This window comes from Chionomys nivalis, chromosome X, assembly GCF_950005125.1.
Source record: "Chionomys nivalis chromosome X, mChiNiv1.1, whole genome shotgun sequence".
NCBI lineage: Eukaryota > Metazoa > Chordata > Mammalia > Rodentia > Cricetidae > Chionomys > Chionomys nivalis.
This window is the reverse complement of record NC_080112.1, coordinates 78,350,318-78,376,781: the sequence shown is the minus strand read 5'-3', so window position 1 is coordinate 78,376,781 and position 26,464 is coordinate 78,350,318. Positions and strand designations below refer to the sequence as shown.

At 41.9% G+C, this 26,464-nt stretch overlaps 1 protein-coding gene across 1 annotated transcript; it reads left to right on the top strand.

Moving 5' to 3' along the window:
* Positions 1 to 471: 471 nt before the first annotated feature.
* Positions 472 to 2,158, top strand: LOC130867678 (phosphoglycerate kinase 1). The gene has a single exon (XM_057759790.1). The coding sequence runs from the start codon at positions 510 to 512 to the stop codon at positions 1,761 to 1,763; it is 1,254 nt and encodes a 417-aa protein (XP_057615773.1). The 5' UTR covers positions 472 to 509; the 3' UTR covers positions 1,764 to 2,158.
* The last annotated feature ends 24,306 nt before the right edge of the window (positions 2,159 to 26,464 follow it).

The following is a 26,464-nucleotide window of genomic DNA, read 5'->3' as shown; positions in this document are numbered from 1 at the left end:
GAGAGTGGACAAACTTGTCTTGTTCCTGATTTCAGTTGGATCGCTGGGAGTTTCTCTCCATTTAGTTTGATGTTGGCTGTTGGCTTGCTGAATATTGCCTTTATTATATTTAGGTATGTTCCTTGTATCCCTGCTTTCTCCAAGACCTTTATCATGAAGGGATGTTGTAAGCTTTTTCAGGATCTAATGAGATGATCATGTGGTTTTCATTTTTCAGTTTGTATATGGTGGATAACTTTTACAGATTTTCATATGTTGAACCATCCCTGCATTCATGGAATGAAGCGACTTGATCATGGTGGATCAAGTTCAGATGTGTTCTTGGATTTGATTTGCCAGTATTTTATTTAATATTTTTGCATCAATGTTCATGAGTGAGATTGGTCTGTAATTCTCTTTCTTAGTAATGTCTTTCTGTGGTTTGGGTATCAGGGCAATTGTAGCCTCATAAAAAGAGATTGGCAGCTCTTCCTCAGGACCGAGCCTCTTGATCCTACCGCGTTGCCAAAATGTCGCTTTCTAACAAGCTGACTTTGGACAAACTGGACGTGAAGGGAAAGCGGGTCGTGATGAGGGTGGACTTCAATGTTCCTATGAAGAACAACCAGATAACAAATAACCAAAGGATCAAGGCTGCTGTCCCAAGCATCAAATTCTGCTTGGACAATGGAGCCAAGTCAGTTGTCCTTATGAGCCACTTGGGCCGACCTGATGGTGTTCCCATGCCTGACAAGTACTCCTTAGAGCCAGTTGCGGCAGAACTCAAGTCTCTGCTGGGCAAGGATGTTCTCTTCTTAAAGGATTGTGTGGGCCCAGAAGTCGAGAATGCCTGTGCCAACCCAGCAGCTGGCACTGTCATCCTGCTGGAGAACCTTCGCTTTCATGTGGAGGAAGAAGGGAAGGGAAAGGATGCTTCTGGGAACAAGATTAAAGCTGAACCAGCCAAAATTGATGCTTTCCGAGCCTCACTGTCCAAACTTGGGGATGTCTATGTCAATGATGCTTTTGGTACTGCACACCGAGCCCACAGCTCCATGGTGGGTGTGAATCTGCCACAGAAGGCTGGTGGATTTTTGATGAAGAAGGAGCTGAACTACTTTGCCAAAGCTTTGGAGAGTCCTGAACGACCCTTCCTGGCAATATTGGGAGGAGCTAAAGTTGCAGACAAGATCCAGCTGATCAATAATATGTTGGACAAAGTCAATGAGATGATCATTGGTGGTGGAATGGCTTTTACCTTCCTTAAGGTGCTCAACAACATGGAGATCGGAACTTCTCTGTATGATGAAGAAGGAGCCAAGATTGTCAAAGATCTCATGGCTAAAGCTGAGAAAAATGGTGTGAAGATTACGTTGCCCGTTGACTTTGTCACTGCTGACAAATTTGATGAGAATGCCAAGACTGGCCAAGCTACTGTGGCCTCTGGTATACCTGCTGGCTGGATGGGCCTGGACTGTGGTCCTGAGAGCAGCAAGAAATATGCTGAGGCTGTGGCTCGAGCTAAGCAGATTGTTTGGAATGGACCTGTTGGGGTCTTTGAATGGGAAGCTTTTGCCAGGGGAACCAAGTCCCTCATGGATGAGGTGGTAAAAGCCACTTCTAGGGGTTGCATCACTATCATAGGCGGTGGAGACACTGCCACTTGCTGTGCCAAATGGAATACAGAGGATAAAGTCAGCCATGTGAGCACTGGGGGTGGTGCCAGTCTAGAGCTCCTGGAAGGTAAAGTCCTTCCTGGGGTGGATGCTCTCAGCAATGTTTAGTATTTTCCTGCCTTTTGGTTCCTGTGCACAACCCCTAAGTCAACTTAGTGTGTTTTCCGCATCTCCATTTGGTGTTAGTGCAAGATTCAGCTAGTGACCGAGATGCAGCACCAGGAACCCTTAAACAGTTGCACAGCATCTCAGCTCGTCCTTCCTTCATCGGGATTTGTCTACATTCTTCAAGATCCCATTTAAATTCCATAGTGACTAAAGCCATTGTGCATTCTAGAGTGCATCTATTTATATTCTGCCTGTAAAAGAAAGTCAGCTATACAAGCTTAGTCCTCTTTGAGTAGCCTCTGGTTGGCTTTGTCACTGTTCATGACTCAGCATGGAAATAAGATGAAATTCCAGCTGTAGATCTGGAGAAGTTGATGATCTATTAATAAAGATGTCCACCGGGGGGGAAAAAAAAGAGATTGGCAATGTTCCTTCTGTTTCTATTGTGTGGAATAGTTTGAAAAGTATTGGTATTAGTTATTTGAATCTTGTAGAATTCTGAGCTGAAATCATCTGGTCTTGGGCTTTTTTTGATTGGGAGACTTTTAATGACTGTTTCTATTTTTCAGCAGTTATAGGTCTGTTTAATTTGCTTATCTGGTCTTGATTTAATTTTGGTAAGTGATATTTATCCAGAAAGTTGTCTATTTCCTTTAAGTTTTCTAATTTTGTGGAGTACAGGTGTTTGAAATATGACCTGATAATTCTCTGTATTTCCTCTGTGTCTGTTGTTATGTCTCTCTTTTCATTTCTGATTTTGCTAATTTGGATATTCTCTCTCTGTCTTTGGGTTAGTTTGGATAAAGGTTTGTCTATTTTGTTGATTTTCTCAAAGAACCAACTCTTTGTCTCATTGATTCTTTGTATTGTTTTCTTTGTTTCTATTTTGTTGATTTCAGTTCTCAATTTGATTATTTCTTGCTGTCTAGTTCTCTTGGGTGAGTTTGTTTCTTTTTGTTCTAAAGTTTTCAAATGTTCTGTTAATCCACTAGTGTGAGATTTTTCCAACTTATTTATGTAGGCATTTAGTGCTATAAACTTTCCTCTTAACACTGCATTCATTGTGTCCCATAAATTTGCGTATGTTGTGCATTCATTTTCATTGACTTTTAGGAAGTCCTAAATTTTTCCCTTTATTTATTCCTTGACCCATTGATGATTCAGGTGAGCATTATTTAATTTCCATGTGTTTGTGGGCTTTCTGGAATTAGTATTGCTGTTGAATTATAGTTTTAAACCATGGTGATCTAATAAGATACATGGGGTTATTCCAATTTTTTTTAATTTGGTGAGGTTTGTTTTGTTATCAAGTATGTGGTCAATTTTTGACAAGGTTCCATGAGGTGCTGAGAAGACTGTATATTCTTTTCTGTTTGAATGGAATATTCTATAGATGTCTGTTAAGTCCATTTGAGTCATCACATCTGTTAGTTCCTTTATTTCTCTGTTCATTTTTTGTCTGACTGACCTGTCCAGTGGTGAGAGTGGAGTGTTGAAGTCTCCCACTATTAATATGTAGGGTTTAATGTATGATTTAAGCTCTAGAAGTGTTTCTTTTACATATGAGGGTACCCTTGTATTTGGGGCATAGATGTTCAGTATTGAGATTTCTATTTGACAAATTTTTCCTGTGACTAATATGAAATGTCCTTCTTTGTCTCTTTTGATTGATTTTAGTTTGAAGTCTATTTTGTTAGATATTAAGATAGCTACACCCGCTTGTTTCTTAGGTCCATTTGATTGGAATATTTTTTTCCCAACCCTTTACTCTGAGACAATGTCTGTCTTTGAGGTTGAGGTGTGTTTCTTGTATGTAGAAGAAGGATAGATTCTGTTTTCATATCCATAGCTGTACTTTTTATAGGTGAGTTGAGTCCATTTATAGTAAGAGATATTAATGACCAGTGATTGCTATCTCCTATTAATTTGGTTTTCATTGTTGGTGATGTTAATTTATACACTTTTCCCTTCTTTGGGATTTACAGTTATGAGACCATCAATTGTCTGTGTCTTTGTTGATGTAGCCAACTTCCTTAGGTTGGAGTTTTCCTTCTAATATTTTGTGTAAGGCTGGATGTGTGGCTGGATATTGGTTAAACATGGTTTTGTCTTGAAATATCTTGTTTTGTCCTTCTATGGTGATTGAAAGTTTTGCTGGGTATAGTAGTCTGGGCTGGTATCCATGGTCTCTTAATGTCTGCATAATGCTTGGCCATGACCTTCTGACTTTCATTGTCTCCAATGAGAAGTCAGGTGTAATTTTGATAGGTATCCCTTTATATGTTACTTGGCCTTTTTCCTTTGCAGTTCTTAATATTCTTTCTTTACTCTGTGTGTTTAGTGTTTTGATTACTATGTGGCGAGGGGATTTTTTTTTGATCCAGTCTGTTTGGTGTTCTTTAAGCTTCTTGTATCTTCATAGGCATATCTTTCTTTAGGTTGGGAAAGTTTTCTTCTATGATTTTGTTAAATATATTTTCTGTGCTTGGAGTTGAACTTCTTCACCTTCCTCTGTACCTATTATTCTTAGGTTTGGCCTTTTCATAGTGTCCCATATTTCCTGGATATTTTGGGTTAAGTTTTTGTTAGACTTAATGTTTCTTTTGACTGATAACTCTATTTCCTCTATTGTATCTTCAGCGCTTGAGATTCTCTCTTCCATCTCTTGTATTCTGATGTTAATGCTGTGTTTGTAGTTCCTAATGGCTTTCTCATGATTTCTGTTTCTATAATTTCCTTGACTTGTGTTTTCTCCATTGTCTCTATTTCAGTTTTAAAGTCTTAAATAGTTTCTTTCATATAATTGATTGCTTTATCTTGGTTTTCTTTAAGGGATTTGCTGATGTCTTCTAATTTTTTGTCTGTCTTTTCCTCCATTTCTTTGAGAGAATTTCTCATTTCCTCTTTAAGAGTTTCAAACATTCTCTTGATTTTTTTTTTCGGTCATTTTCTTCTGCTTCACCTATATTTGGTTGTTCAAGTCATGCTGTTGTAGGTTCTTTAGGTTTTACTGGTGTCATGTTGCTCTTTGTGGTGCTGCATGTGTTCTTACCTTTTCTACTCATCTTTTCCTCTAATAGGTGTGTTTGGGCTGTCTGTGATTCTGTTGATTAATCTTCTAGGTGCCAGTGAATCCAAGGCTGAGATGGTTGTTCCTCATGGTATAGTCAGTGCCATGGTTCTAGTTACCACATTGGTTACTCTGTGTTCCTGGAGGCCACTCAACACTCCCAGGCTTTGCTCCACTCCTTTGTGGTTTGCTGTCTCAGGTCTACTCTATCCTAGGTTGTCTGCTTGGACCTATTTCTGTAAATGCCCCTGGTCTGGATCCATTCCTGAAGAGGTCCCTGGCTTGGGGTAGGTTCTTTAAAAAAAAACTCTGGCTCGGCTAAGGAGTTCCATTTAGATGGATAGGAACAGTCCCTGCTTCTACACTGAGGAGATTCACCCAGAGAGTCAGTCACAACAAAGACTGGACCAAAACACCAGGCCACTCCTGGCTCCATTTGAAGAAAGATATGGGCAGGTGCCAATGCAAGAAATCCTCCAACAACATGAAAGGCAACATGACATCAACAGAATCCAGGGATTCCAAAACAAGAAGAATTGAACACCTACTCCAGAAGAAATAGAAAAAATCGACTTTAAACGGAACTATATGAAAATAATAGAGGACCTTAAACAGGAGGTGAAAAACTGCCATAAAGAAATAGAGATGACAAACAAAAAGGTAGAGGAAATGAATAAATCTCTCAAAGATACCCAAGAGAAACAAGAGAAACAAGAAAAAGCAATCAAACAGGTAAGGGAAACGATTCAAGACTTGAAGAATGAAATGGAGGTAATGAAGAAAACACAAACCGAGGGAAGGCTAGAGATGGAAAATCGGGGTAAATGAACAGGAACTACAGAGACAAGTATTACCAACAGAATACAAGAGATAGAAGAAAGAATCTCAGATGTTGAAGATACCATAGAGAAAATAAACACACTGATCAAAGAAAACAGCAAATCCAACAAATTACCATCACAAAACATTCAGGAAATCTGGGACACAATTAAAAGACCAAACTTAAGAATAATAGGGGTAGAAGAAGGGGAAGAAGTACAGCTCAATGGTCCAGAAAATATATTTAATAAAATTATAGAAGAAAACTTTCCCAACCTAAAGAAAGATATTTCTATGAAGGTTCAAGAAGATTACAGAACACTGAATAGACTGGAAAAAAAAATCTCCTCACCATATAATAATCAAAACACAAAACATACAGAATAAAGAAAGAATATTAAGAGCTGCAAAGGAAAAAGGTCAAGTTACTTATAAAGGTAAACCTATCAGACTTACACCTGACTTCTCTATGGAAACCATGAAAGCCAGAAGGTCCTGGATAGATGTACTGCAGAAACTAAGAGACCATGGATGCAAGCCCAGACTACTATTCCCAGCCAAGCTTTCATTCACTATAAATGGAGAAAACAAAATTTTCCAGGATAAAAACAAATTTAAACAATACATACCCACAAATCCAGCCTTACAGAAAGGAATAGAAGGAAAATCACAACCCAAGGAGTCCAATAATGCCAACAATAACTCAGACATCTAATGACCCTTCACCAGCACAACTTGAAGAAGGGAAACACACACAAACTCTACTACGAAAAAAAGAAAAAATGACCGGAGTTAACAACCACTAGTCATTAATATCACTTAATATCAAGGGACTCAACTCACCTACAAAAAGGCACAGGCTAAGAAATTGGATACGAAAACAGGATACAACATTCTGCTGTTTACAAGAAACACACCTCAACCACAAAGACAGGCATCTATTCAGAGTAAAGGACTGGGAAAAGGTTTATCAAGCAAATGGACCTAAGAAACAAGCAGGTGTGGCCATACTAATTTCTAACAAAGTTGACTTCAAAATAAAATCAATCATAAGAGATGGAGAGGGGCATTTTATACTCATAACAGGAACAATTCATCAGGATGAAGTCTCAATCCTGAATATCTATGCCCCCAATATAAAAGCATCAACTTATGTAAAAAGAAACATTACTAAAACTCAAGGCAGTCATCAAACCACACACACTAATAGTAGGAGACTTCAACACTCCTCTCTCACCAATGGACAGGTCAATCAGACAGAAACCTAACAGAGAAATAAGAGGATTAATGGAGGTAATGAATCAAATGGACTTAACACACATTCATAGAACATTCCACCCAAATAGGAAAGAATATATTTTCTTCTCTGTAGCTCATGGAACCTTCTCGAAAATTGACCACATACACGGCAACAAATCAAACTTCCACAGTTACAAAAAAAATTAGTAACCACCTGTGTCTTACCGGATCACCATGGATTAAAGTTAGAATTCAACAACAATGCTACCCCCAGAAAGCCTACGAACTCATGGAAACTGGACAGTCAACTACTGAACCACACCTGGATCAAGGAAGAAATAAAGAAAGAAATTAAAGTCTTTCTTGAATTCAATGAAAATAAAGACTCAACATACTCAAACCTATGGGACATTATGAAAGCAGTGCTGAGAAGAAAGTTCATAGCATTAAGTACCCACTTAAAGAAAACGGAGAAAACACACATTGGAGACTTAACAGCCGACTTGAAAGCTCTAGAAAAAAAAGAAGCAGACTCACCTAGGAGGAGTAGAAGACTGGAAATAATACAACTGAGGGCTGAAATCAACAAAATAGAAACATAGAAAACAATTGAAAGAATCAATGAAACAAAAAGCTGGTTCTTGGAGAAAATCAACAAGATTTATAAACCCCTATCCAAACTAATCAAACGGCGGAGAGAGAATACGCAAATTAACAAGATCAGAAATGAAAAGGGGGACATAACCACAGAAACAGAGGAAATTCAGAGAATCATTAGATCTTACTACAAAAGCCTATATGCCACAAAATTGGAAAATGAAAAAGAAATGGACACTTTTTTAGATAAGTACCATATACCAAAGTTAAACCAGGACCAGGTGAACAATCTAAATAGACCTGTTAGTCATGAAGAATTAGAAGTTGTTATCAAAAACCTCCCTACCAAAAAAAGCCCAGGCCCAGAGGGTTTCAATGAAGAATTCTACCAGAACTTCTAAGGAGACCTAATACCTATACTCCTTAATGTATTTCACGATAGAGAAACAGAAGACTCATTGCCAAATTCCTTTTATGAAGCCACAGTTACCCTGATACCAAAACCCCACAAAGACTCAACCAAGAAAGAGAATTACAGGCCAATCTCACTCATGAACATTGATGTAAAAATCCTCAATAAAATACTGGCAAACCGAATCCAAGAACACATTAGAAAAATTATCCATTACTATCAAGTAGGCTTCATCCCAGAGATGCAGGGCTGGTTCAACATACGGAAATCTATCAATTTAATTCATCAAATAAATAAACTGAAAGAAAAAAAACATATGATCATTTCATTAGATGTTGAAAAAGCATTTGACAAAATTTAACTTCCCTTTATGATAAAGGTCTTAGAGCGATTAGGTATACAAGGGTCATACACAAATATAATAAAAGCAATTTACAGCAAGCCGACAGCTAACATCAAATTAAATGGAGAGAAACTTAAAGCCATCCCACTAAAATCAGGAACACGACAAGGTTGTCCAATCTCTCCATACCTCTTCAATATAGTGCTTGAAGTTCTGGCAATAGCAATAAGACAACATAAGGAGATCAAGGGGATTCGAATTAGAAAGGAAGAAGTTAAACTTCCATTATTTGCAGACGATATGATAGTGTACATAAGCGACCCCAAAAACTCCACCAAAGAGCTCCTACAGCTGATAAACACCTTTAGTAGTGTGGCAGGATACAAGATCAATTCCAAAAAATCAGTTGCCCACCTATACACAAAGGATAAGGAAGCAGAGAGGGAAATCAGAGAAGCATCACCTTTCACGAAAGCCACAAATAGCATAAAATATCTTGGGGTAACTCTAATCAAGGAAGTGAATGATCTATTTGACAAGAACTTTAAGTATTTGAAGAAAGAAATTGAGGAAGATACCAGAAAATGGAAGGATCTCCCTTGCTCTTGGATTGGGAGGATCAACATAGTAAAAATGGCAATTCTACCAAGGGCAATTTATAGATTTAATGTAGTCCCCATTAAGGTCCCATCAAAATTCTTCACAGATCTTGAGAGGACAATAATCAACTTTATATGGAAAAACAAAAAACCCAGGATAGCCAAAACAATCTTATACAATAAAGGAACTTCTGGAGGCATTACCATCCCTGACTTCAAACTCTATTACAGAGCTACAGTATTGAAAACAGCTTGGTATTGGCATAAAAACAGAGAACTCGACCAATGGAATTGAATAGAAGACCCAGATTTTGACCCTCAATCCTATGCACACCTGATTTTTTATAAAGGAGCTAAAAGTTAACAATGGAAGAAAGAAAGCATCTTCAACAAATGGTGTTGGCATAACTGGATGTCAACCTGTAGAAAAATGAAAATAGATCCATATCTATCACCATGCTCAAAACTCAAGTCCAAATGGATTAAAGACCTCAATATCAATCTGAACACACTGAACCTGATAGAAGAAAAAGTGGGAAGTACTCTACAACATATGGGCACAGGAGATCACTTCCTACATATAACCCCAGCAGCACAGACATTAAGGGCAACATTGAATAAATGGGACCTCCTGAAACTGAGAAGCTTCTGTAAAGCAAAGGACACTGCCACTAAGACAAAAAGGCAACCCACTTACTGGGAGAAGATCTTCACCAACCCTGCAACAGACAAAGGTCTGATCTCCAAAATATATAAAGAACTCAAGAAACTAGACTTTAAAATACTAATTAACCCAATTAAAAAATGGGGCACTGAACTGAACAGAGAATTCTCAACAGAAGAAATTCAAATGGCCAAAAGACACTTAAGGTCATGCTCAACCTCTTAGCGATCAGGGAAATGCGAATTAAAACAACTTTGAGATACCATCTTACACCTGTCAGAATGGCTAAAATCAAAAACACCAATGATAGCCTTTGCTGGAGAGGTTGGAGTAAGGGGTACACTCATCCATTGCTGGTGGGAATGCAAACTTGTGCAACCACTTTGGAAATCAGTGTGGCGATTTCTCAGGAAATTCGGGATCAACCTACCCCAAGACCCAGCAATACCACTCTTGGGCATATACCCAAGAGATGCCCTATCATATTACAAAAGCATTTGTTCAACTATGTTCATAGCAGCATTATTTGTAATAGCCAGAACCTGGAAACAACCTAGATGCCCTTCAATGGAAGAATGGATGAAGAAAATGTGGAATATATACATATTAGAGTACTACGCAGCGGTAAAAAACAATGACATCTTGAATTTTGCATGCAAATGAATGGAAATAGAAAACACTATCCTGAGTGAGGTATCCCAGACCCAAAAAGATGAACATGGGATGTACTCACTCATAATTGGTTTCTAGCCATAAATAAAGGATATTGATCCTATAATTTGTGATCCTAGAGAAGCTAAATAAGAAGGTGAACCCAAAGAAAAACATATAGTCATCCTCCTGGATATGGGAAGTAGACAAGATTGCCAGGCAAAAACTGGGAACTTGGGGGTGGGGTGGGATGGGGGTAAGGGGAAATGGGGAGAGAAAAGTGAGAAGGGTGATGGAGGTGGGTCATCTTTCTATCTGTTGTTTCATTGGTTAAGTAATAAAGAAACTGCCTTGGCCCCTTTAATAGGACAGAAATTTAGGTAGGCTGGGTAGACAGAACAGAATGCTGGGAGAAAGAAGCTGAGTAAGGAGTCGCCATGATTCTCCCATTCCAGACAGACGCAGGTTAAGATCTTCCCTGGTAAGCCAGCTCATGGTGCTACACAGAATATTAGAAATGGGTTAGATCAATATGTAAGAGCAAGCCAATAAGAGGCTGGAACTAATGGGCCAGGCAGTGTTCAAAAGAATACAGTTTCCGTGTAATTATTTCAGGGCATAAGCTAGCCATGTGGGCGGCTGGCTGCCGGGGACGCAGCCCTGCCGCTCCTATTACAACAGAAGGGGAGGATGGGGGGAGCTTGGGAGAATGGGATGGATGGGATAAAGGAAGGGTGGATATGGGAGCAGGGACGTATATATCCTAATTAAGGGAGCCATCTTAGGGTTGGCAAGAGACTTTACTCTAGAGGGGTTCTCAGGTGTCCAGGCAGATGTCCCCAGCTAGTTCCTTGGGCAACTGAGGAGAGGGAACCTGAAATGACCCTATCCTATAGCCATACTGATGAATATCTTGCATATCACCATAGAACCTTCATCTGGAGATGGATGAAGATAGAGACAGAGACCCACATTGGAGCACAGGACTGAGCTCCCAAGGTCCAAATGAGGAGCCCAAGGAGGGAGAACATGAGCAAGGAAGTCATCCACCCACTGAGACAGAGGAGTTGATCTATTGGGAGCTCACCAAGGCCAGCTGGACTGGGGCTGAAAAAGCATGGGATAAAACTGGACTCTCTGAACGTGGCAGACAATGAGGGCTGATGAGAAGCCAAGGATAATGGCACTGGTTTTAATCCTACTGCATGAACTGGTTTTGTGGGAGCCTAGCCTGTTTGGATGCTCACCTTCCTGGACCTGGATGGAGGGGGGTGGGGACGTTGGACTTCTCACAGGGCAGGGAATCTGGACTGCTCTTCAGACTGGAGAGGGAAGGGGAATGGAGTGGGGGGAAGAGGAGAGGAGTGGGAGGAGGGGGAGGGAAATGGGAGGCTGGGAGGAGGCAGAAATTTTTTCAATAAAAAAAATAAAAAAAATAAAAAACTCTGGCTCCATTGTACTCCCTCAGAGTTCCCAAGCTTGGGTGCACCCAGACCCACAGAGGACCTGGCTCAGGCTTACTCCCTCAGCGGTTCCATACTCATGTTCGGACCCACAGAGGTTTCTGGTTCCTTCCTATTCCCTTTGATGTCCCAGACCAACGCCCAGACCCACAGAGGTCCTGGCTCAATCCTACTCCCTCTGAGGTCCCAGACTCACACCTGGACCTGCAGAGATCTCTGGTTCCTGCCTATTCCTTCGGAGGTCCCAGGTTCACTCATGAACCAGACTGGCAGAGGTCCTGGCTCAAGCCTAGTTCCTTGGAGGTCCTAGACTCAAGCTCCGACCCATAGGGATCCTGGCTTAGGTCTACTTCCTTGAAGGTCCCAGATTTACGTCAGGACCCACAGCAGTCTTTGTCTCTGGCTCACTCACTCAGCAGTTGTTCCCCTGTACCTGTTCCTGTGGAGTTTGCTGTCTCAGTCTTTGCAGGCAGAGGGGATAGGGCAAGGCACAAGAAGTTGAATATAATGGTGGGGATTTTAAATTTTTATTTATTATAAAATGTTATTTTGGAAAAATTTACCTGGAAAAATAAATTTATGTAATTCCTCCATATTAGAAAATATGATTCTGAATGATTTTATGTGTTTCAAATTTATAAGTACATCAAAATTTATATAAATAATAGTCATGGCTAGTGATTTGCCAGCTTGAACAAGCTAGATTTACCTGGGAAGAGGCACCTAAAGTGAGAAAATTCCTTCATCAGATTAGGAAAGCCTGTGGAGTATGTTCTTGATTAATAACTGCTATGGGAGCCGGGTGGTGGTGGCACACGCCTTTAATCCCAGCACTCGGGAGGCAGAGGCAGGCGGATCTCTGTGAGTTCGAGACCAGCCTGGTCTACAAGAGCTAGTTCCAGACCAGGCTCCAAAACCACAGAGAAACCCTGTCTCGAAAAAAAAAAAAAAACTGCTATGGGAAAGGGAAACCCCAGCTCATTGGGGGACATTGCCACCCCTGGACTGGTGATCCCAGTTGCTACAAGAAAGCAGGCTGAACAAGTCATGGTGAGCAAGCCAGTAAGCAGTACTCCTCCATGGCCTCCACATCAGCTCCTGCCTTCCGTTTTCTGCCTTGACTTCCTGCCTTGACTTCCCTCAGTGATGGACTGTTACCTGACAATATAAGACAAAACAAACCCTTTCCTCCCTGAGTTATTTTGGTTATAATTTTTATCACAAAAATAGAAACCTAAGACAACAGTTCTCTATTATTAAACATATTGCTTGTTTTAAATTATTCCATTATATAGTAATGTTATAGTATATATCAATAAATGGTTATCTACATCTCTAATAATTTCTTAGGAATTTTATAGTGACATGGCTATGCCAGTAAAAAGCCTTCCTCTTAGTAAAAAGTTGGCTCCTGGAACCCATAAGGGAAGGAGAGAACTGATTCCTAAAAGTTCTTCTCTGATCTCCACATATACACCATGGCACATGCAGACATAAACAACTCACACACATACATCATGCACATCATTCACATACAAAATAATAATAACAATAACCGCCACTGTAAGAATTAATTATTTAATGCAGAACTGCTAGCAAACTGAATAGACACTGGAGATTATAGTTGCAACATTATATAACATAAACCCAGTATCACCAGTGACTAGGATAGAAAAAGAATGCTAATTGAAAAACTAGTAAATATTACCCTAGTTATGATGATTGTATTGTGGAGATTTGAGCTAAGTCCTTACATTTAGTTGGAAGGAATAGTCTGAATACAATTCTTTTATATTTATTTATTTATTTATTTATTTATTTATTTAGTATTTAGTGTGTGTGTGGAGTGTGTGTGAGAGTGTGTGTGTGAGTGTGTATGTGAGAATGTATGAGTGAGAGTGTGTGTATGTGAGTGTGTATGTGTGTGTGAGTGTGTGTGAGAATGAGTGAGAGTATGTGTGTGAATGTGTGTGAGAGTATGTGTGTGTGAGTGTGTATGTGTGTGAGTGTGTGTGTGTGAATGTGTGTGTGTGAGAGAGAAAGAGTGTGTGTATATGTCTGTGTAAGTGTGTTTGTGAATGTTGGCTTGCACTCACAAGAAGTCTTAGAACAAACTGTGGGAGTTAGCTCTCTCCTGCCACACTGTGTCATCCAGGAATCAAACTTAGGTCAGCAAGTCCACCTGCAAGGGTGGAAGCCAAAGACCTCCTGTGTGTGCAGGTCAGAAAGAGATCAGAGGTTATTTAGAGCTTCTTGTGCCAAGGAGGTCAACTGTTTGGACCAAGTAAGAAAAGAACATTTTCAGGACTAGCAAGATGGCTCAGTGGGTAAAGGGGTTTGTCACCAAGAATGATGACCTGAGTTTGATACATGGGATTCACATGGAGGCTGTAAAGAAAAGACTCCCGACCTCCATTCCCATAGCATGCTTACATGCACACATATGCACACACACACATACACAGCCAGGGACAGAGATAGGGAAGAGAGACAGAGACAGACAGACAGACAAAGACAGGAAGAGAGAGACTCAATAAGCAAAATATAACAAAGAGAAAAGAAAAGGTTTTCTTTTTCTCAGGGTTTGTGTGTGTAAAGATGAATCTCCCTGGAATTTGTATTCCTGAGTAGGATATGAAAGTATATAAATGGTGTCTGCTTGAAAAGGAAGACGTGCTATCCTGAAGTGACAATCAGTTCAGACAATGGAACGGGAAGAACATTAAGGGAAAAAGATTGTACGCAGGCTATTACATGTAACCAAAACTCCCACCCAGAGGGTCCATCCTGATCATGCTCTAGATTCCATTTTATTACTCCTATTAAAAAGTGTTCTCTGTACTCACTTGGGAGCCCACTCCACAATTAAATGGTTCTCCTTCTAATTTGATTTTTTTTCCCTGAATGTTCTTCCCTTTCTATTGTCTGAACTGATTCTCTTTTCAGGATATCATGCCTTCCTTTTCAAGTTGTGGAGACCCAAAAATATGAGCCTATTTCCACCTGGTCTGAAGGTCAGAGAGTTTTTTTGTTGTTGTTGTTGTTTGTTTTTTGTTTTGTTTTGTTTTGTTTTTCGAGACAGGGTTTCTCTGTGGCTTTGGAGCCTGTCCTGGAACTAGCTCTGTAGACCAGGCTGGTCTCGAACTCACAGAGATCCGCCTGCCTCTGCCTCCCGAGTGCTGGGATTAAAGGCGTGCGCCAACACCGCCCGGCTAGAGTTTTAACTTGCTCAAAGTTGTTGACAACAAGTGTGGCTACACACCTTGACCTAGGGTGTGGTAACTTGGTGTTTTGAACATTAAGATGGCCCATACAGGTGAATCAACTCCACCCTGACCAAAGGTCAGAGAATTCTAGCATACTTCTTTTGAAATAGGTGGTTTGACCTAGGGAGTGACTGTCTTCAGAATGCTTGGTCTGGGGTGGATTCACTGCCTAAACAACAGAATGCTTTTCTCATGAATTAATGGCTTGATGTCTCAAAGTATTGAAGCATGTAACTGTTCTAGTTGTCCTTTGTATCATATTAAAACAGTCTTTTGCCTTCTTCCCTCCCCAAGTGTATGGAAAATTGAATGTGGGTGGATTTCAATATTCCCTGGAACTCCCACCGAGTATTATCCTATGTTTCTGCTTTATTATTTTCACTCACATCTTTGTTCTCTTTACTTATTTTTCTAATCCCCATGCCCCTACCCTGGTAAGTGGTATCCTTGTCGAAGCTGGTCTCTGACATCAAGCAGGGACCATTTATATACTTTCATTTCCTACTCAGGATTACAAATTCCAGGGAGATTCATTTTTATACACACAAACCCCAAGAAAAAAAATCTTTTCTCTTTTTTATATTGTTTGTTTATTGAGTCTCTCTCTCTCCCTGTCTTTCTCTGCCTGCCTGTCTCTGTCTCTCTCTTTCTCTGTATGTGAGTGTGTGTGTGTGTGTGTGTGTGTGTGTGTGTGTGTGTGTGTGTGCATATAAGCACATACCAACAGCATGCTATGAGAGTGGAGGTCAGGAATCTTTTCTTTCCAGCTGCCATGTGAATTCCATGTATCAAATACAGGTCATCAGTCTTGGTAACAAACTCCTTTACCCACTGAGCCATCTTGCTAGTCGTAGAAAATGTTCTGTTCTTACTTGGTCCAAACATTTGACCTCCTTGGCAGAAGAAGCTGTAAATAACCTTTGACCTCTGGTGTGAGAAGTCCTTCTGTATATGTGTTGCTTTTATTGGTTAATGAATAGAGAAGCTGTTTTCAGCCAATGGCTTAACAGAGTGTAGCCAGTCCTGAAAAGATAAAAAGAGTAGGCAGAGTCAGTGAGGTGCCATGTAGCTGACAGAGGGGAAAGACTCTAGCTGCCACTGGAACTTTGCCAGTAGGCCACGAGATTCATGGTAAAATATGAAATAATAGAAATGGGTTAACCAAAGATATAAGAGCTAGCTAGCAATACACTTAAGTGATAGGCCAAGCAGTGATTTAATTAATACAGTTTCTGTATGGTTATTTCGGGAATCTGGGTGGCCCAGGAACAAACAAGTAGCCTCCTCCAACAGATCTCCTTGTAACTACAGTTATTTTCTTCCTTCCTTCCTTTCTTCCTTCTTTCCTTCCCCCTCCTCTTCTTCCCTCCCTTCCTTTTTTCCCTCCCTCCCTCCTTCCTTTTTCTTCTTTTTAACAATTACTTTGATGGAGCTGGAGAGATGGCTTGGCATTAAGAGCACTGGCTATTCTTCAAGAGGACATGGGTTAAATTCCCAGCTCACAACATTTTGTAATTCCAGTTGCAGGGGGGTCTGATGCCCTCTTCTGGATGCCATGAGTACTGCATGCACATGGTGCCCCTATGTATATGCAAAACACCATACACGTAAAATAATTACAATTTAAAAATCTCAAAAAATATTTTGAGGGTAACGTGGACTACATAGGATAGGAATTTGTTTGTTTTAGAGTTTTTATTTTATATATGTGTGTTTTGCCTGCCTGCCTGTTTGCTTGTATGTTCACAACCTGTACATACAATGTCAGATGCCTTCAGAGTCCAGAAGAGAGGATCTGACACTCTAGAACTGGAGTCATAGACAGTTGTGAACCAAGCAAATGCTGGGAATTGAACCTGGGTCTTCTGCAAGAACAGCCAGTGTTCTTAATCACTGGGCTAATTCTCCAGGCCATACTCTGTTTCTGAAGAAGGGAGCATGAACTTTCCTTGTCCCCACAACCACCCGACATGAACATAATGCATAGACATAAATGCAAACAAAACAACCATACACATTAAAATAAATAACTTTATATATATATACATATATATATATGTTCTTTGATGATTCTATACATGAAAACAGTGTATTTTGATCATATCCACCCACTACTCTCCCTTCCAACAACTCACAAACCCTTCCCATCACATTTCCTTCCCAACTTTTCACCTTCTTCTTTTAACCCACTCAGTCCAATTCATACTCCTAATGCGTGGATGCGTAGGGCTGCCCCTGGAGCAGAGGAATCCTATTAGAAGCCACAGTCCTAATATGTGGATAGGTAGGGCTGCCACTGGTGCACAGAAACCCTATTAGAGGCCTCTGGGTGGGAAGAGCTGCCCCTGGAGCACACACAGTCTTGAAGTAAATGTACTCTTAGTTGCTGTGTTTGGTTTTGTTTTTAAATCCAGGTAAGCCACTACTTCCTTGTTTAGGTCTTCAATATTTTGCGGTTTTTATTTCCTTTTTATTTATTTTGGCTGTGCATTGTGTGTACATTATGTGGGCACACAACAACTTGTGGGGGTCATCTCTCTAATTCTATCCTGTGGGGTCTGGGGATGGAACTTGGGTCACCAGGCTTGGTGGCAGGTGGGCCTACACTTGCTGAGTCATTTCACCAGCCACCAGTCCTGGATATTTTCCTGTGTTTCCTTTGCTAAAGGGTCTCAGTATGTGGTCTTGGGTGGCCTGAAATTGACTGGGTAGACCATGTTGTCAGTCAACATCAAACTCATGGAAATTTCCTTACTTCTACTTCCAAAGTGTTGAAATTGAAGATGGGCACCACCACAACCCACTTTGTCTTTGATATTTTAGAAAAGTGTTTTTTTTAATATCCATTGATATTTGAAATTGCCTTTAGCAAATGTTGTTCTAACATGTAGAAGCCAGAAAATTAGAAAGAAGCTTCTGGGGCATGGGCATCTTAACACATGGATGATGTACAATACAGGCAGTATGAAGGGAAAAGGGTATGTTGGGGAAGGACGTTTAATAAAGTGTGAAAGTGGATGGAAGGGTAGAGCAGATGGTGGCATGGAGGAAGAAATAACTAACACTAAGGACATTTGAAAAACCTATACGGAAACTTGCTCCCAGAAGCCATATGTTGCTAAATAAAAATCCTAGTCCCAAGTTTGAGATAACTCCCCTAGAATTTTTGGTGAAGGGGTATCCCAGAGGTCACTCAAATGGCACCCCCTATTGTCACTGCTCCTGGTTGCCCAGCAGAACTTGATGCTATGCAAGTCCCTTTTGCTGAAGATGTCACACACTTGGGTCACAGGCCATGCACCATTCAAGATGGCACAGACCTGGACGCTTTGTCCTTGGTGGACAGCAATCTCAGTACCAGAGGTGCTGGATAGGCTACTGGGTAGGTCTGTCATCAACAGTCTCATCAAGCTGTGCACCGTGTAGACCACAGTACTGACCCACATGACACAGTCTGTCCATGCACACAGTAATGACATGAATTTTATGGTGCTAATGAACGCGTTTCTGACTGGATTTAGGTCCAACTTGACAGGACATGACAGGTTCTCTGTTCACATAAACTCACAACAGTCCCCGTTACCTTTGAAAGAACTGCAAAAGCTCAAGCCAATTAACACTCCAGCACGAAGGGGCATGGCTCAGCAGTGTCCACGCTTAGTTAAGAATCTATTGGCAATTAAAGGATGTTTGGGGGAGGCAACATTGCTTTTCTTTATCAGTGCAGTCCCTAATGGGTCAACCATGCTCTAGCTGATGGCCACACACCTAAGTGTACACAGGCAGCACAAATTAGACTCGGTGAGTTATTTAAAAAAGAGGACCTGAAGCTGGGAAGTGATGGAGGGGTGAGGAGGAGGAAGATATGGCAGAAATTAGGGCAGGGGTGAGAGTTGAATATGAATGAAGTACATTGTATGCATGTACAAATTCTCAAGAAACCAATATTCTATTAAAGTGTTGTTCCTAGTGAACTAGCATATTATTTCTAGAAGCAGAAATTTTCTTTTTAATTTTTTAAGAAAATAGAAATATTAACTATTTAAGAAGACAAAATATGATAACATTACAATAAAGATAAGCATAATGTTTTAAATTTTCACAATATCAAAATCAGTATTCCTAAATACATATGATGACTACACACAAATCAACCAAGCATAGGTTAAACAATCCTTTTTGGATAGATACTTTTAGAGCATATGTGTACATGTGTGTGAGGGAGGGAGGGAGAGAGAGAGCGAGAGAGCGAGAGAGAACAGAGTATAGGAGTGTAAGTACGGTGTATGTGTGTATGATGTATACATATGGGGGGTTGCATGTGCCCATGCACACAAGAGGCCAGGGGAAGAGTGTGGGTACCCTCATCTATCCTTCCCTGTCTTATGTTTTTGAGGCACAGTTCCTTGCAAACCCTGAAGCTAGACTTGAAGCCAGCAAACTCTTGAAATCCTCCTGTCTCCATCTCTCACAGTACAGAGGCTACAGGGGAGTGTGGCCCCAGGCTGTATTTAAAACCCTAGGTACTTAGTTCCAAACTCAGGTCCCCACGTTTGCACAGCAAGTTCTCTTAAATCTCTCCAGCAAACCCCACAATTTGCAATTTAAAAATAACATTATGTCATGGGGTACTTGAAGAGAAAAGCTCCCCAAATACCCAATAAGTTATACGGAGTCTTATTTACCACAGGCTGAACTGTCCCAGGCAAAATAGTGGGAAGCAGCCTTGACCTCCAGTTTGAGTTTTTCAAGACAAAAACTATGCCGCTCTGGATATCTGCAGCAAACAAGTGTTGCTTACTGAGAGATAGCAGTTAAGTGGTCAGGCAGTTCTCATAACCTTTAGGTCAGGGACACATGGTATAAGAATTTATGGCTGGTCCAGAGACCAGTTTACTCTACGAGTCTATGGCTAGACCAGAGACCAGATTACTCTAGGAATTTATGGCTTTTTCTAAGTGACCAAAGACCAGTTTACCCAAGACAGTTTTAGCACTTTAGCTTATTCTTAGGAATGCTTTCATGAGATGCCATAATTATAGTTCAGTAGCCTACTACAGTTACACGACTCTTAAGAATATATACGTTGCTCTTTACTAAATATGTTTTATTGCTTCTTGAGAATTCCATGCAATATACTCGATCATATTCACTTCCTATGAATTTCCTCCTCACTTCATGACCTCATCCTCTCAAGAAATAACGTAAGTACAATTTATGCTAAGCATATATACTCCTAAGCATGGGGCTATGCATTGAAATATGATCAAACTACCAGGGATCACACCCCTAAAAATACTGTCCTTCCCAAGGAAGCCCTCAGAAGTGAACGTTCGTGAGCTCCTCTCCCACTTGTGTTAGGATATTGACTAGCTTGATTCTGTGCAGGTCTTGTGTAGGTAATCATAGCTGCCGTGAGTTGGCATGTTGCTATATGGCATGTTCTCCCAATTGTGATATTCTTTCCAAATTGAGACATTTGCCCAAGGAAGAAAGGGGCAGCTCAGTAGTCTTAGGAGGCAAACAGCAGGTAAACACAGGGTCTCGTGTCCTGTGGGAGATGGAATTTAGTACTTGGTGTGTTCTTGAGGGCTTCAGACCAGCAGTAAATAGGAAGAAACACAGTTGTTGGCGGTGGAGGAGGCAGGGAGATTCTGAGCAGCCTGACTGCAGAAGAGGCAGGGTGATGGACTGTGGAGCGGCACGTGAGCTCCGCAGAGAGCTCCAGAGTGCCTTCTTTGGGGGTTACTATCCTTGTTGAGGTGGTTTCCTGGTAATACAGCTGCTTTTGAGTTATTCCTGCTTTTTGTAAGTAAACCTCCACCCCCACTTTTGTGAGCAACTCCAATAAAAAAGTCAGTGGTTCAACAAACTGGATATCTGTGTAATCATTATTTTTGCTAGTTGCAGGCTCCCTTTCTGGGGTAAGCAGACATTGTGTGTGCTGCCTCTCCCCCAGGAAATGCCTATTTCATAACACTTGACACCCAAACAGGGACGGGACAGACCCAAAGACAAGTTTCAGAGGAGTGATTGCAGCGTCCTGGCCGCGATTAATTGGCAAAGCATGCAACTGAGGCAGAACAGCCTGAAGGGGGAGTACCCTAAGAGGAAATTCCCATACAGCCATATGGTGTGTGTTAATGTGCCTTTGCGCTACGAGAGTGGTTGCATTTTTGTTGCTGTGGGTAGTGAGATGAGCAACTAAGGCTGACTCACCAGGCTTAGGAGTATCTGTGGTGAAAATCCCAGGACAGCAGGCAGTCTTCATCTAGGCAGGATGGAGAGGCATGCCTGCAGGATGAGTACAGAGATGCTCTGAAACCGGTTGAGTGTTGATAGCCAATTTTGCAGTCTTTGGGACTCACAGCCATGGGTTGAGATCATTGGCAAGGAGCATCAGAAATTGCCTAGTCACTGCTGTGTATAGTAAGAGATGGCAGCCAAGCAGGAACCAGTTTGATTAAAGGAGAAATTGCAACAAAAAAAGGAGTTGAAGTTAGCATCCTTTGTGCTATCCTCTGTTCTATCAAACAAACTCGATGAATGAAAAAAATCAGACAGAGGCGGTGTGCTGGTCAGTTTTATGTCAGCTTGACATAAGCTAGAGTCATCTGAGAGGAGAGAAAATGGGTTTGGAAAATGCTTCCATGAGATCAGGCTGTAGGCAAGCCTTCAAGGCATTTTCCTAATTTGTGATTAATGGAGGAGGGGCCAGCCCATGGTGGGTGGTGCTATCCCTGGGCTGGTGGTCCTGGGTTCCATAAGAAAGCAGACTGAGCAAACCATGAGGAACAAGCCAATAAATAGCACCACTCCATGGCCTCTTCATTAACTCCTGCTTCCAGGATCTTATCCCATTTGAGCTCCTGTTCTGACTTCTTTTGATAATGAACAGTGCTGTGGAAGTGGAAGATGGATAAACAATTTCCCTCCAAATTGGTTTTGACAACGGTGTTTCACCACAGCAATAGCAACCTTAGCTAAGACAGGTGTTTCTACTGTTTCATAAGGCTTGGAAGCTGAAGGGACTAGAGAGTACAAACTCAATCCATGCCCCAATCCCTTTCTGGTATCCAAGAACTTGGAAAGAATCAGAGTGAGGGGGAAGAGAACATGGTAGAAGTGATAAAAAAGATACACTTCAGGTCTAACCTCTAATCTCTATGAGAGAGAGAGAGAGAGACAGAGAGAGAGACAGAGAGAGAGAGAGAGAGACAGAGAGAGAGACAGAGAGAGAGACAGAGAGAGAGAGAGAGAGACAGAGAGAGAGACAGAGAGACAGACAGAGAGACAGAGAGACAGACAGAGAGAGAGAGGGAGAGGAGGGGTGAGTGGAGAGGAGAGACGAGACAAGAAGAGAAGACTCTGGTGAAGAGAGGTGAAGAGATCTGTGATCCATCATGCAGACAGGAGCTTTAACAATAGTCCAGTACAAGAAACTGTGGTAACCATGGAATGAGTATTCAGCACTTTAACTGATGGAATTGGGAAGAGTTAGATTTATTCTTATTTTCAAGTGTATAGGTGTTTTGTGGGCATGTATGTCTGTGCACGACATATGTGCAGTTCCCACAGCAGCCAGAAGAGAGTGTTGGGTTCCCTGGAACTGGAGTTACAGATAGTTGTGAGGCGCCATATAGGTGCTGGGTCTCTACCCAGGGACCTCTGGAAGAGCAGCCATCTCTCTTAACCTCTGAGTCATGTCTCCAGCCCTGTGTATAAGACTTTTAAGCAATGAAAGAACCTATTACAGCCTACCTAGTGAGGCTGTGGGAGCAGATGAAATCAGTCTAACTGCTGTGGAGGCAGAAAAAAATTGAACACCATTCCTTAAGGCAAAGACTACACAACCTGAGACAATCAGAGGGAAATCAGTCCTTCATGGATTGCTTGTCAGAGCCATCAGTAACGCCATCTGAAGTCCCTTTAAGCATCAGGAGCTGGAGGGACACAGAGTAGGGAGGGGAACTAGGTAAAAGGAAAGCCACATATGATGCCCCATTCACTGGGTCAGATAGGCTAGGGTTTACCATAGCCTTGGGGATGGGGACTGGATTCAACAAGGACCTGGGGACTGATATGGAGCTTTAGTTGACTTTGCTGAGGCCTTTGGTAGTAGAACTCTGTAAAGTAGGGAAGGCTTTGGTGGGTCCAAAGAGCAGCGTGGATACAATGTCCGAAGGTAAGAGAGAAACGTAGGCGGAAAAGGAAAAGGTAAAGCCGAGGAAGAGATTTGTCTGGGTTACTCAAAGTTAAACGTAGAAAGATTTGCATCAAGCCAGAGTTCCTAAGGAGAAACTACTGGCAGAAAGCCTAGTGTGTGCTAAGGAGCTTCTGGAAGGCTTTCAAGCCCAAGAAGCCGTTTATGTAAGACATCCATGGTAAAACAATACAGGTAAAGACAAGCTGTCCCGGGGTGGGTAATTATCCCCTAGGCTAAGCAGGGTATACTTCCCTCCAGCACAAGTTTATGCTAGAGGTGAAGCTGATTTGCCCAAGCAGGGCCTCCCCCAGCAGCCAAGTGTGGTGAATGGAGTTGCAACAGCTATGGCTACAGTCATGTGCCTACCCAAAGTCTTTTGGATCCAGGCAGCAAGGACCATAAAGGTTCCCCGAGGAGGTCCAATCCAGAAAATGAACCGTTTGTCATTTTGGACATCCTGTCACTGCTCCGAACCACGGCTATTGTGCAGCTGTCTGGGCAGTGTGTTGGGGAGCTGAGTCAAGTGGTCAAGGTCCAGGCTGCTGCACACCGCCCTGTCGGCCCTACTGGGCAACAAGGGCATGGTCTCCTATCTACCACAGGCTTCTCACACCTACTACTGCTATAGCGTCTCTAGTTCCACCTCTCTCCACTACTCAGTCACCGCTCCATTCCTCTATCGCTCCTACCTCTCCATTGAATATTCGTTTGTCCTAGTGGCATTGGAAACTACAGTATATTACTCTCTCTCTCTCTCTCTCTCTCTCTCTCTCTCTCTCTCTCTGAGTGTGTGTGTGTGTGTGTGTTCGCGCATGTGAGTATTCATCCCAGACAGCCTTTCATGCAAATATTCATTAAAATGAGTCCTTGGCCTGGTTCAAGGTTTCTGGTCCCGAAGCCCAATAAACACTAGACCAGTGCCGAGACTCGCTTGTCTTGCATATCCTGCTATCGCCAGAGTCATGGGGATACTGCAGCTTTGGTTCCTCAAGACTGGCTCATTCACACGCTCTAGCAGCTCATAGAAGGGGGAGATGTTGGGGTGGATTGACTCAAAGTGCTGGGCCCAGCAGCTTTCTGCACAGGGCTGCTAGCTAATTGGGGCTTTTTCGTTTTATTTTCTCCTTCCTTCCTTCCTTCCTTCCTTCCTTCCTTCCTTCCTTCCTTCCTTCCTTCCTTCCCTCCTTCCTTCCTTTCTTTGGTTTTTCGAGACAGGGTTTCTCTGTAGCTTTGGAGCCTGTCCTGGAACTAGCACTTGTAGACCAGGCTGGCCTCAAATTCACAGAGATCTGTCTGCCTCTGCCACCTGAGTACTGGGATTAAAGGCGTGTGCCACCACCACCCAACTTCTTGGGGCTTTTTATTTTATTTTATTTTTGTTTTTGTTTTTGTTTTTGTTTTTGTTTTTTCGAGACAGGGTTTCTCTGTGGTTTTGGAGCCTGTCCTGGAACTAGCTCTTGTAGACCAGGCTGGTCTCGAACGCACAGAGGTCCATCTGCCTCTGCCTCCCGAGTGCTGGGATTAAAGGCGTGCACCACCACCACCCAACTTCTTGGGGCTTTTTATTTTATTTTATTTTTGTTTTTGTTTTTGTTTTTGTTTTTTCGAGACAGGGTTTCTCTGTGGTTTTGGAGCCTGTCCTGGAACTAGCTCTTGTAGACCAGGCTGGTCTCGAACTCACAGAGATCTGCGTGCCTCTATCTCCCAAGTGCTGGGATTAAAGGCGTGTGCCACCACCGCCCGGCTTCTTGGGGCTTTTTAATACTAAAGTGCAGCTGCCAGTGCCATACTTCCTCCAACACAGCCACACCAACTAAAACTCTTCCAACGTCCCCAACAACTAGGGACCAACTGTTCCAATGACTGAAATGATGGTGGACATTTATCATTTAAACAACCACAAAAAGAGAGGGTATAATATAGATGTCGTGTTTAGGGTCGAATACTCCTGAGGTACTTATTATCAGCACTTTGACAGGTTTTTAAGTTTTGTATTAACTGCTTGCTCTCTATCACAAAAGGGAGCTTACCTGATGAGGACCGGAGCTGCGCTTACCTATGGGAACGGAAACTCGGACTGAGAAAGTAGTCCGATACTGTTTTCATTTAGCAAAACAACACTAGTAGGTTCACCCCTGGGCCTATGAGCTCCCAACCATGAATTCTTGCTCGGATTTACGGGACAAGATACGAGTTTCTTCCCATCAAGTTGGACCTAAATCTAGTTAGAAGCGAGTTCATTAGCACCATAACATTCATGTCATTACTGTGCACATGGACAGATCGTGTCATGTGGGTCAGTACTGTGGTCTACACGGTGCACAGCTTGATGAAACTGTTGATGACAGACCTACCCAGTAGCCTATCCAGCACCTCTGGTACTGAGATTGCTGTCCACCAAGGACAAAGCGTCCAGGTCTGTGCCATCTTGAATGGTGCATGTCCTGTGACCCAAGTGTGTGATGTCTTCAGCAAAAGGGGCTTGTATAGCATCAAGTTCTGCTGGGCAACCAGGAACAGTGACAATAGGGGTACCATTGAGTGGCCTCTGGGATACCCCTTCACCAAAAATTCTAGGGGAGTTATCTCAAACCAGGCACTAGAATTTTTATTTAGCAACATATGGCTTCTGAGAAGAATATATACCATGTGTAGGGTACCTCCAATCAAACTCTTTCAACAAATATATATATATATTTAATAAATATTAATAAATATATGTATATATAAATCTGATACATAGATTAAAAAGCTATTGGTCCAACCCTCCTTCACAAAATCCCACTAATTACACAAAAGACAAAGGTTATATATATATGACCTTTTATATATAAAACAATAGATTTCTTTTTTATTTTTTATGTATTTTTTTAATTTATTTTATTTTTATTGAAAATTTCCCCTTCCTCCCATTTTCCCACTTCCCTCCCCTCCTCTCCCCCTCCCCCTCCCTCTCCAGTTCAAGGAGCAGTCGGGGTTCTCTGCCCTAGGGGAAGTCCAAGGTCCTCCCTGCTCCCCCCAGGTCCAGGGAGGTGAGCATCCAAACAGACTAGGCTCCCACAAAGCCTGTCCATGCAGTAGAATCAAAACCCAGCGCCATTGTCCTTGGCTTCTCCGTCTGCCTCCACCATCAGCCACATTCAGAGAGTCCAGTTTGATCACATGCTCCATCAGTCCCCGTCCAACTGGCCTTGGTGATCTCCCATTAGATCAGTCCCGGCGACACAGTGGATGGACGCACCCCTCGCGGTCCTGACTTCCTTGCTCATGTTCTCCCTCCTTCTGCTCTTCATATGGACCTTGGGAGCTCAGTCCAGTGCTCCAATTTGGGTTTCTGTCTCTATCTCCATCCATTGTCAGATGAAGGTTCTA

Coding starts and splice junctions, on each gene's coding strand:
- LOC130867678 (XM_057759790.1), top strand. CDS start 510: ATGTCGCTTTCTAACAAGCTGACTTTGGACAAACTGGACGTGAAGGGA.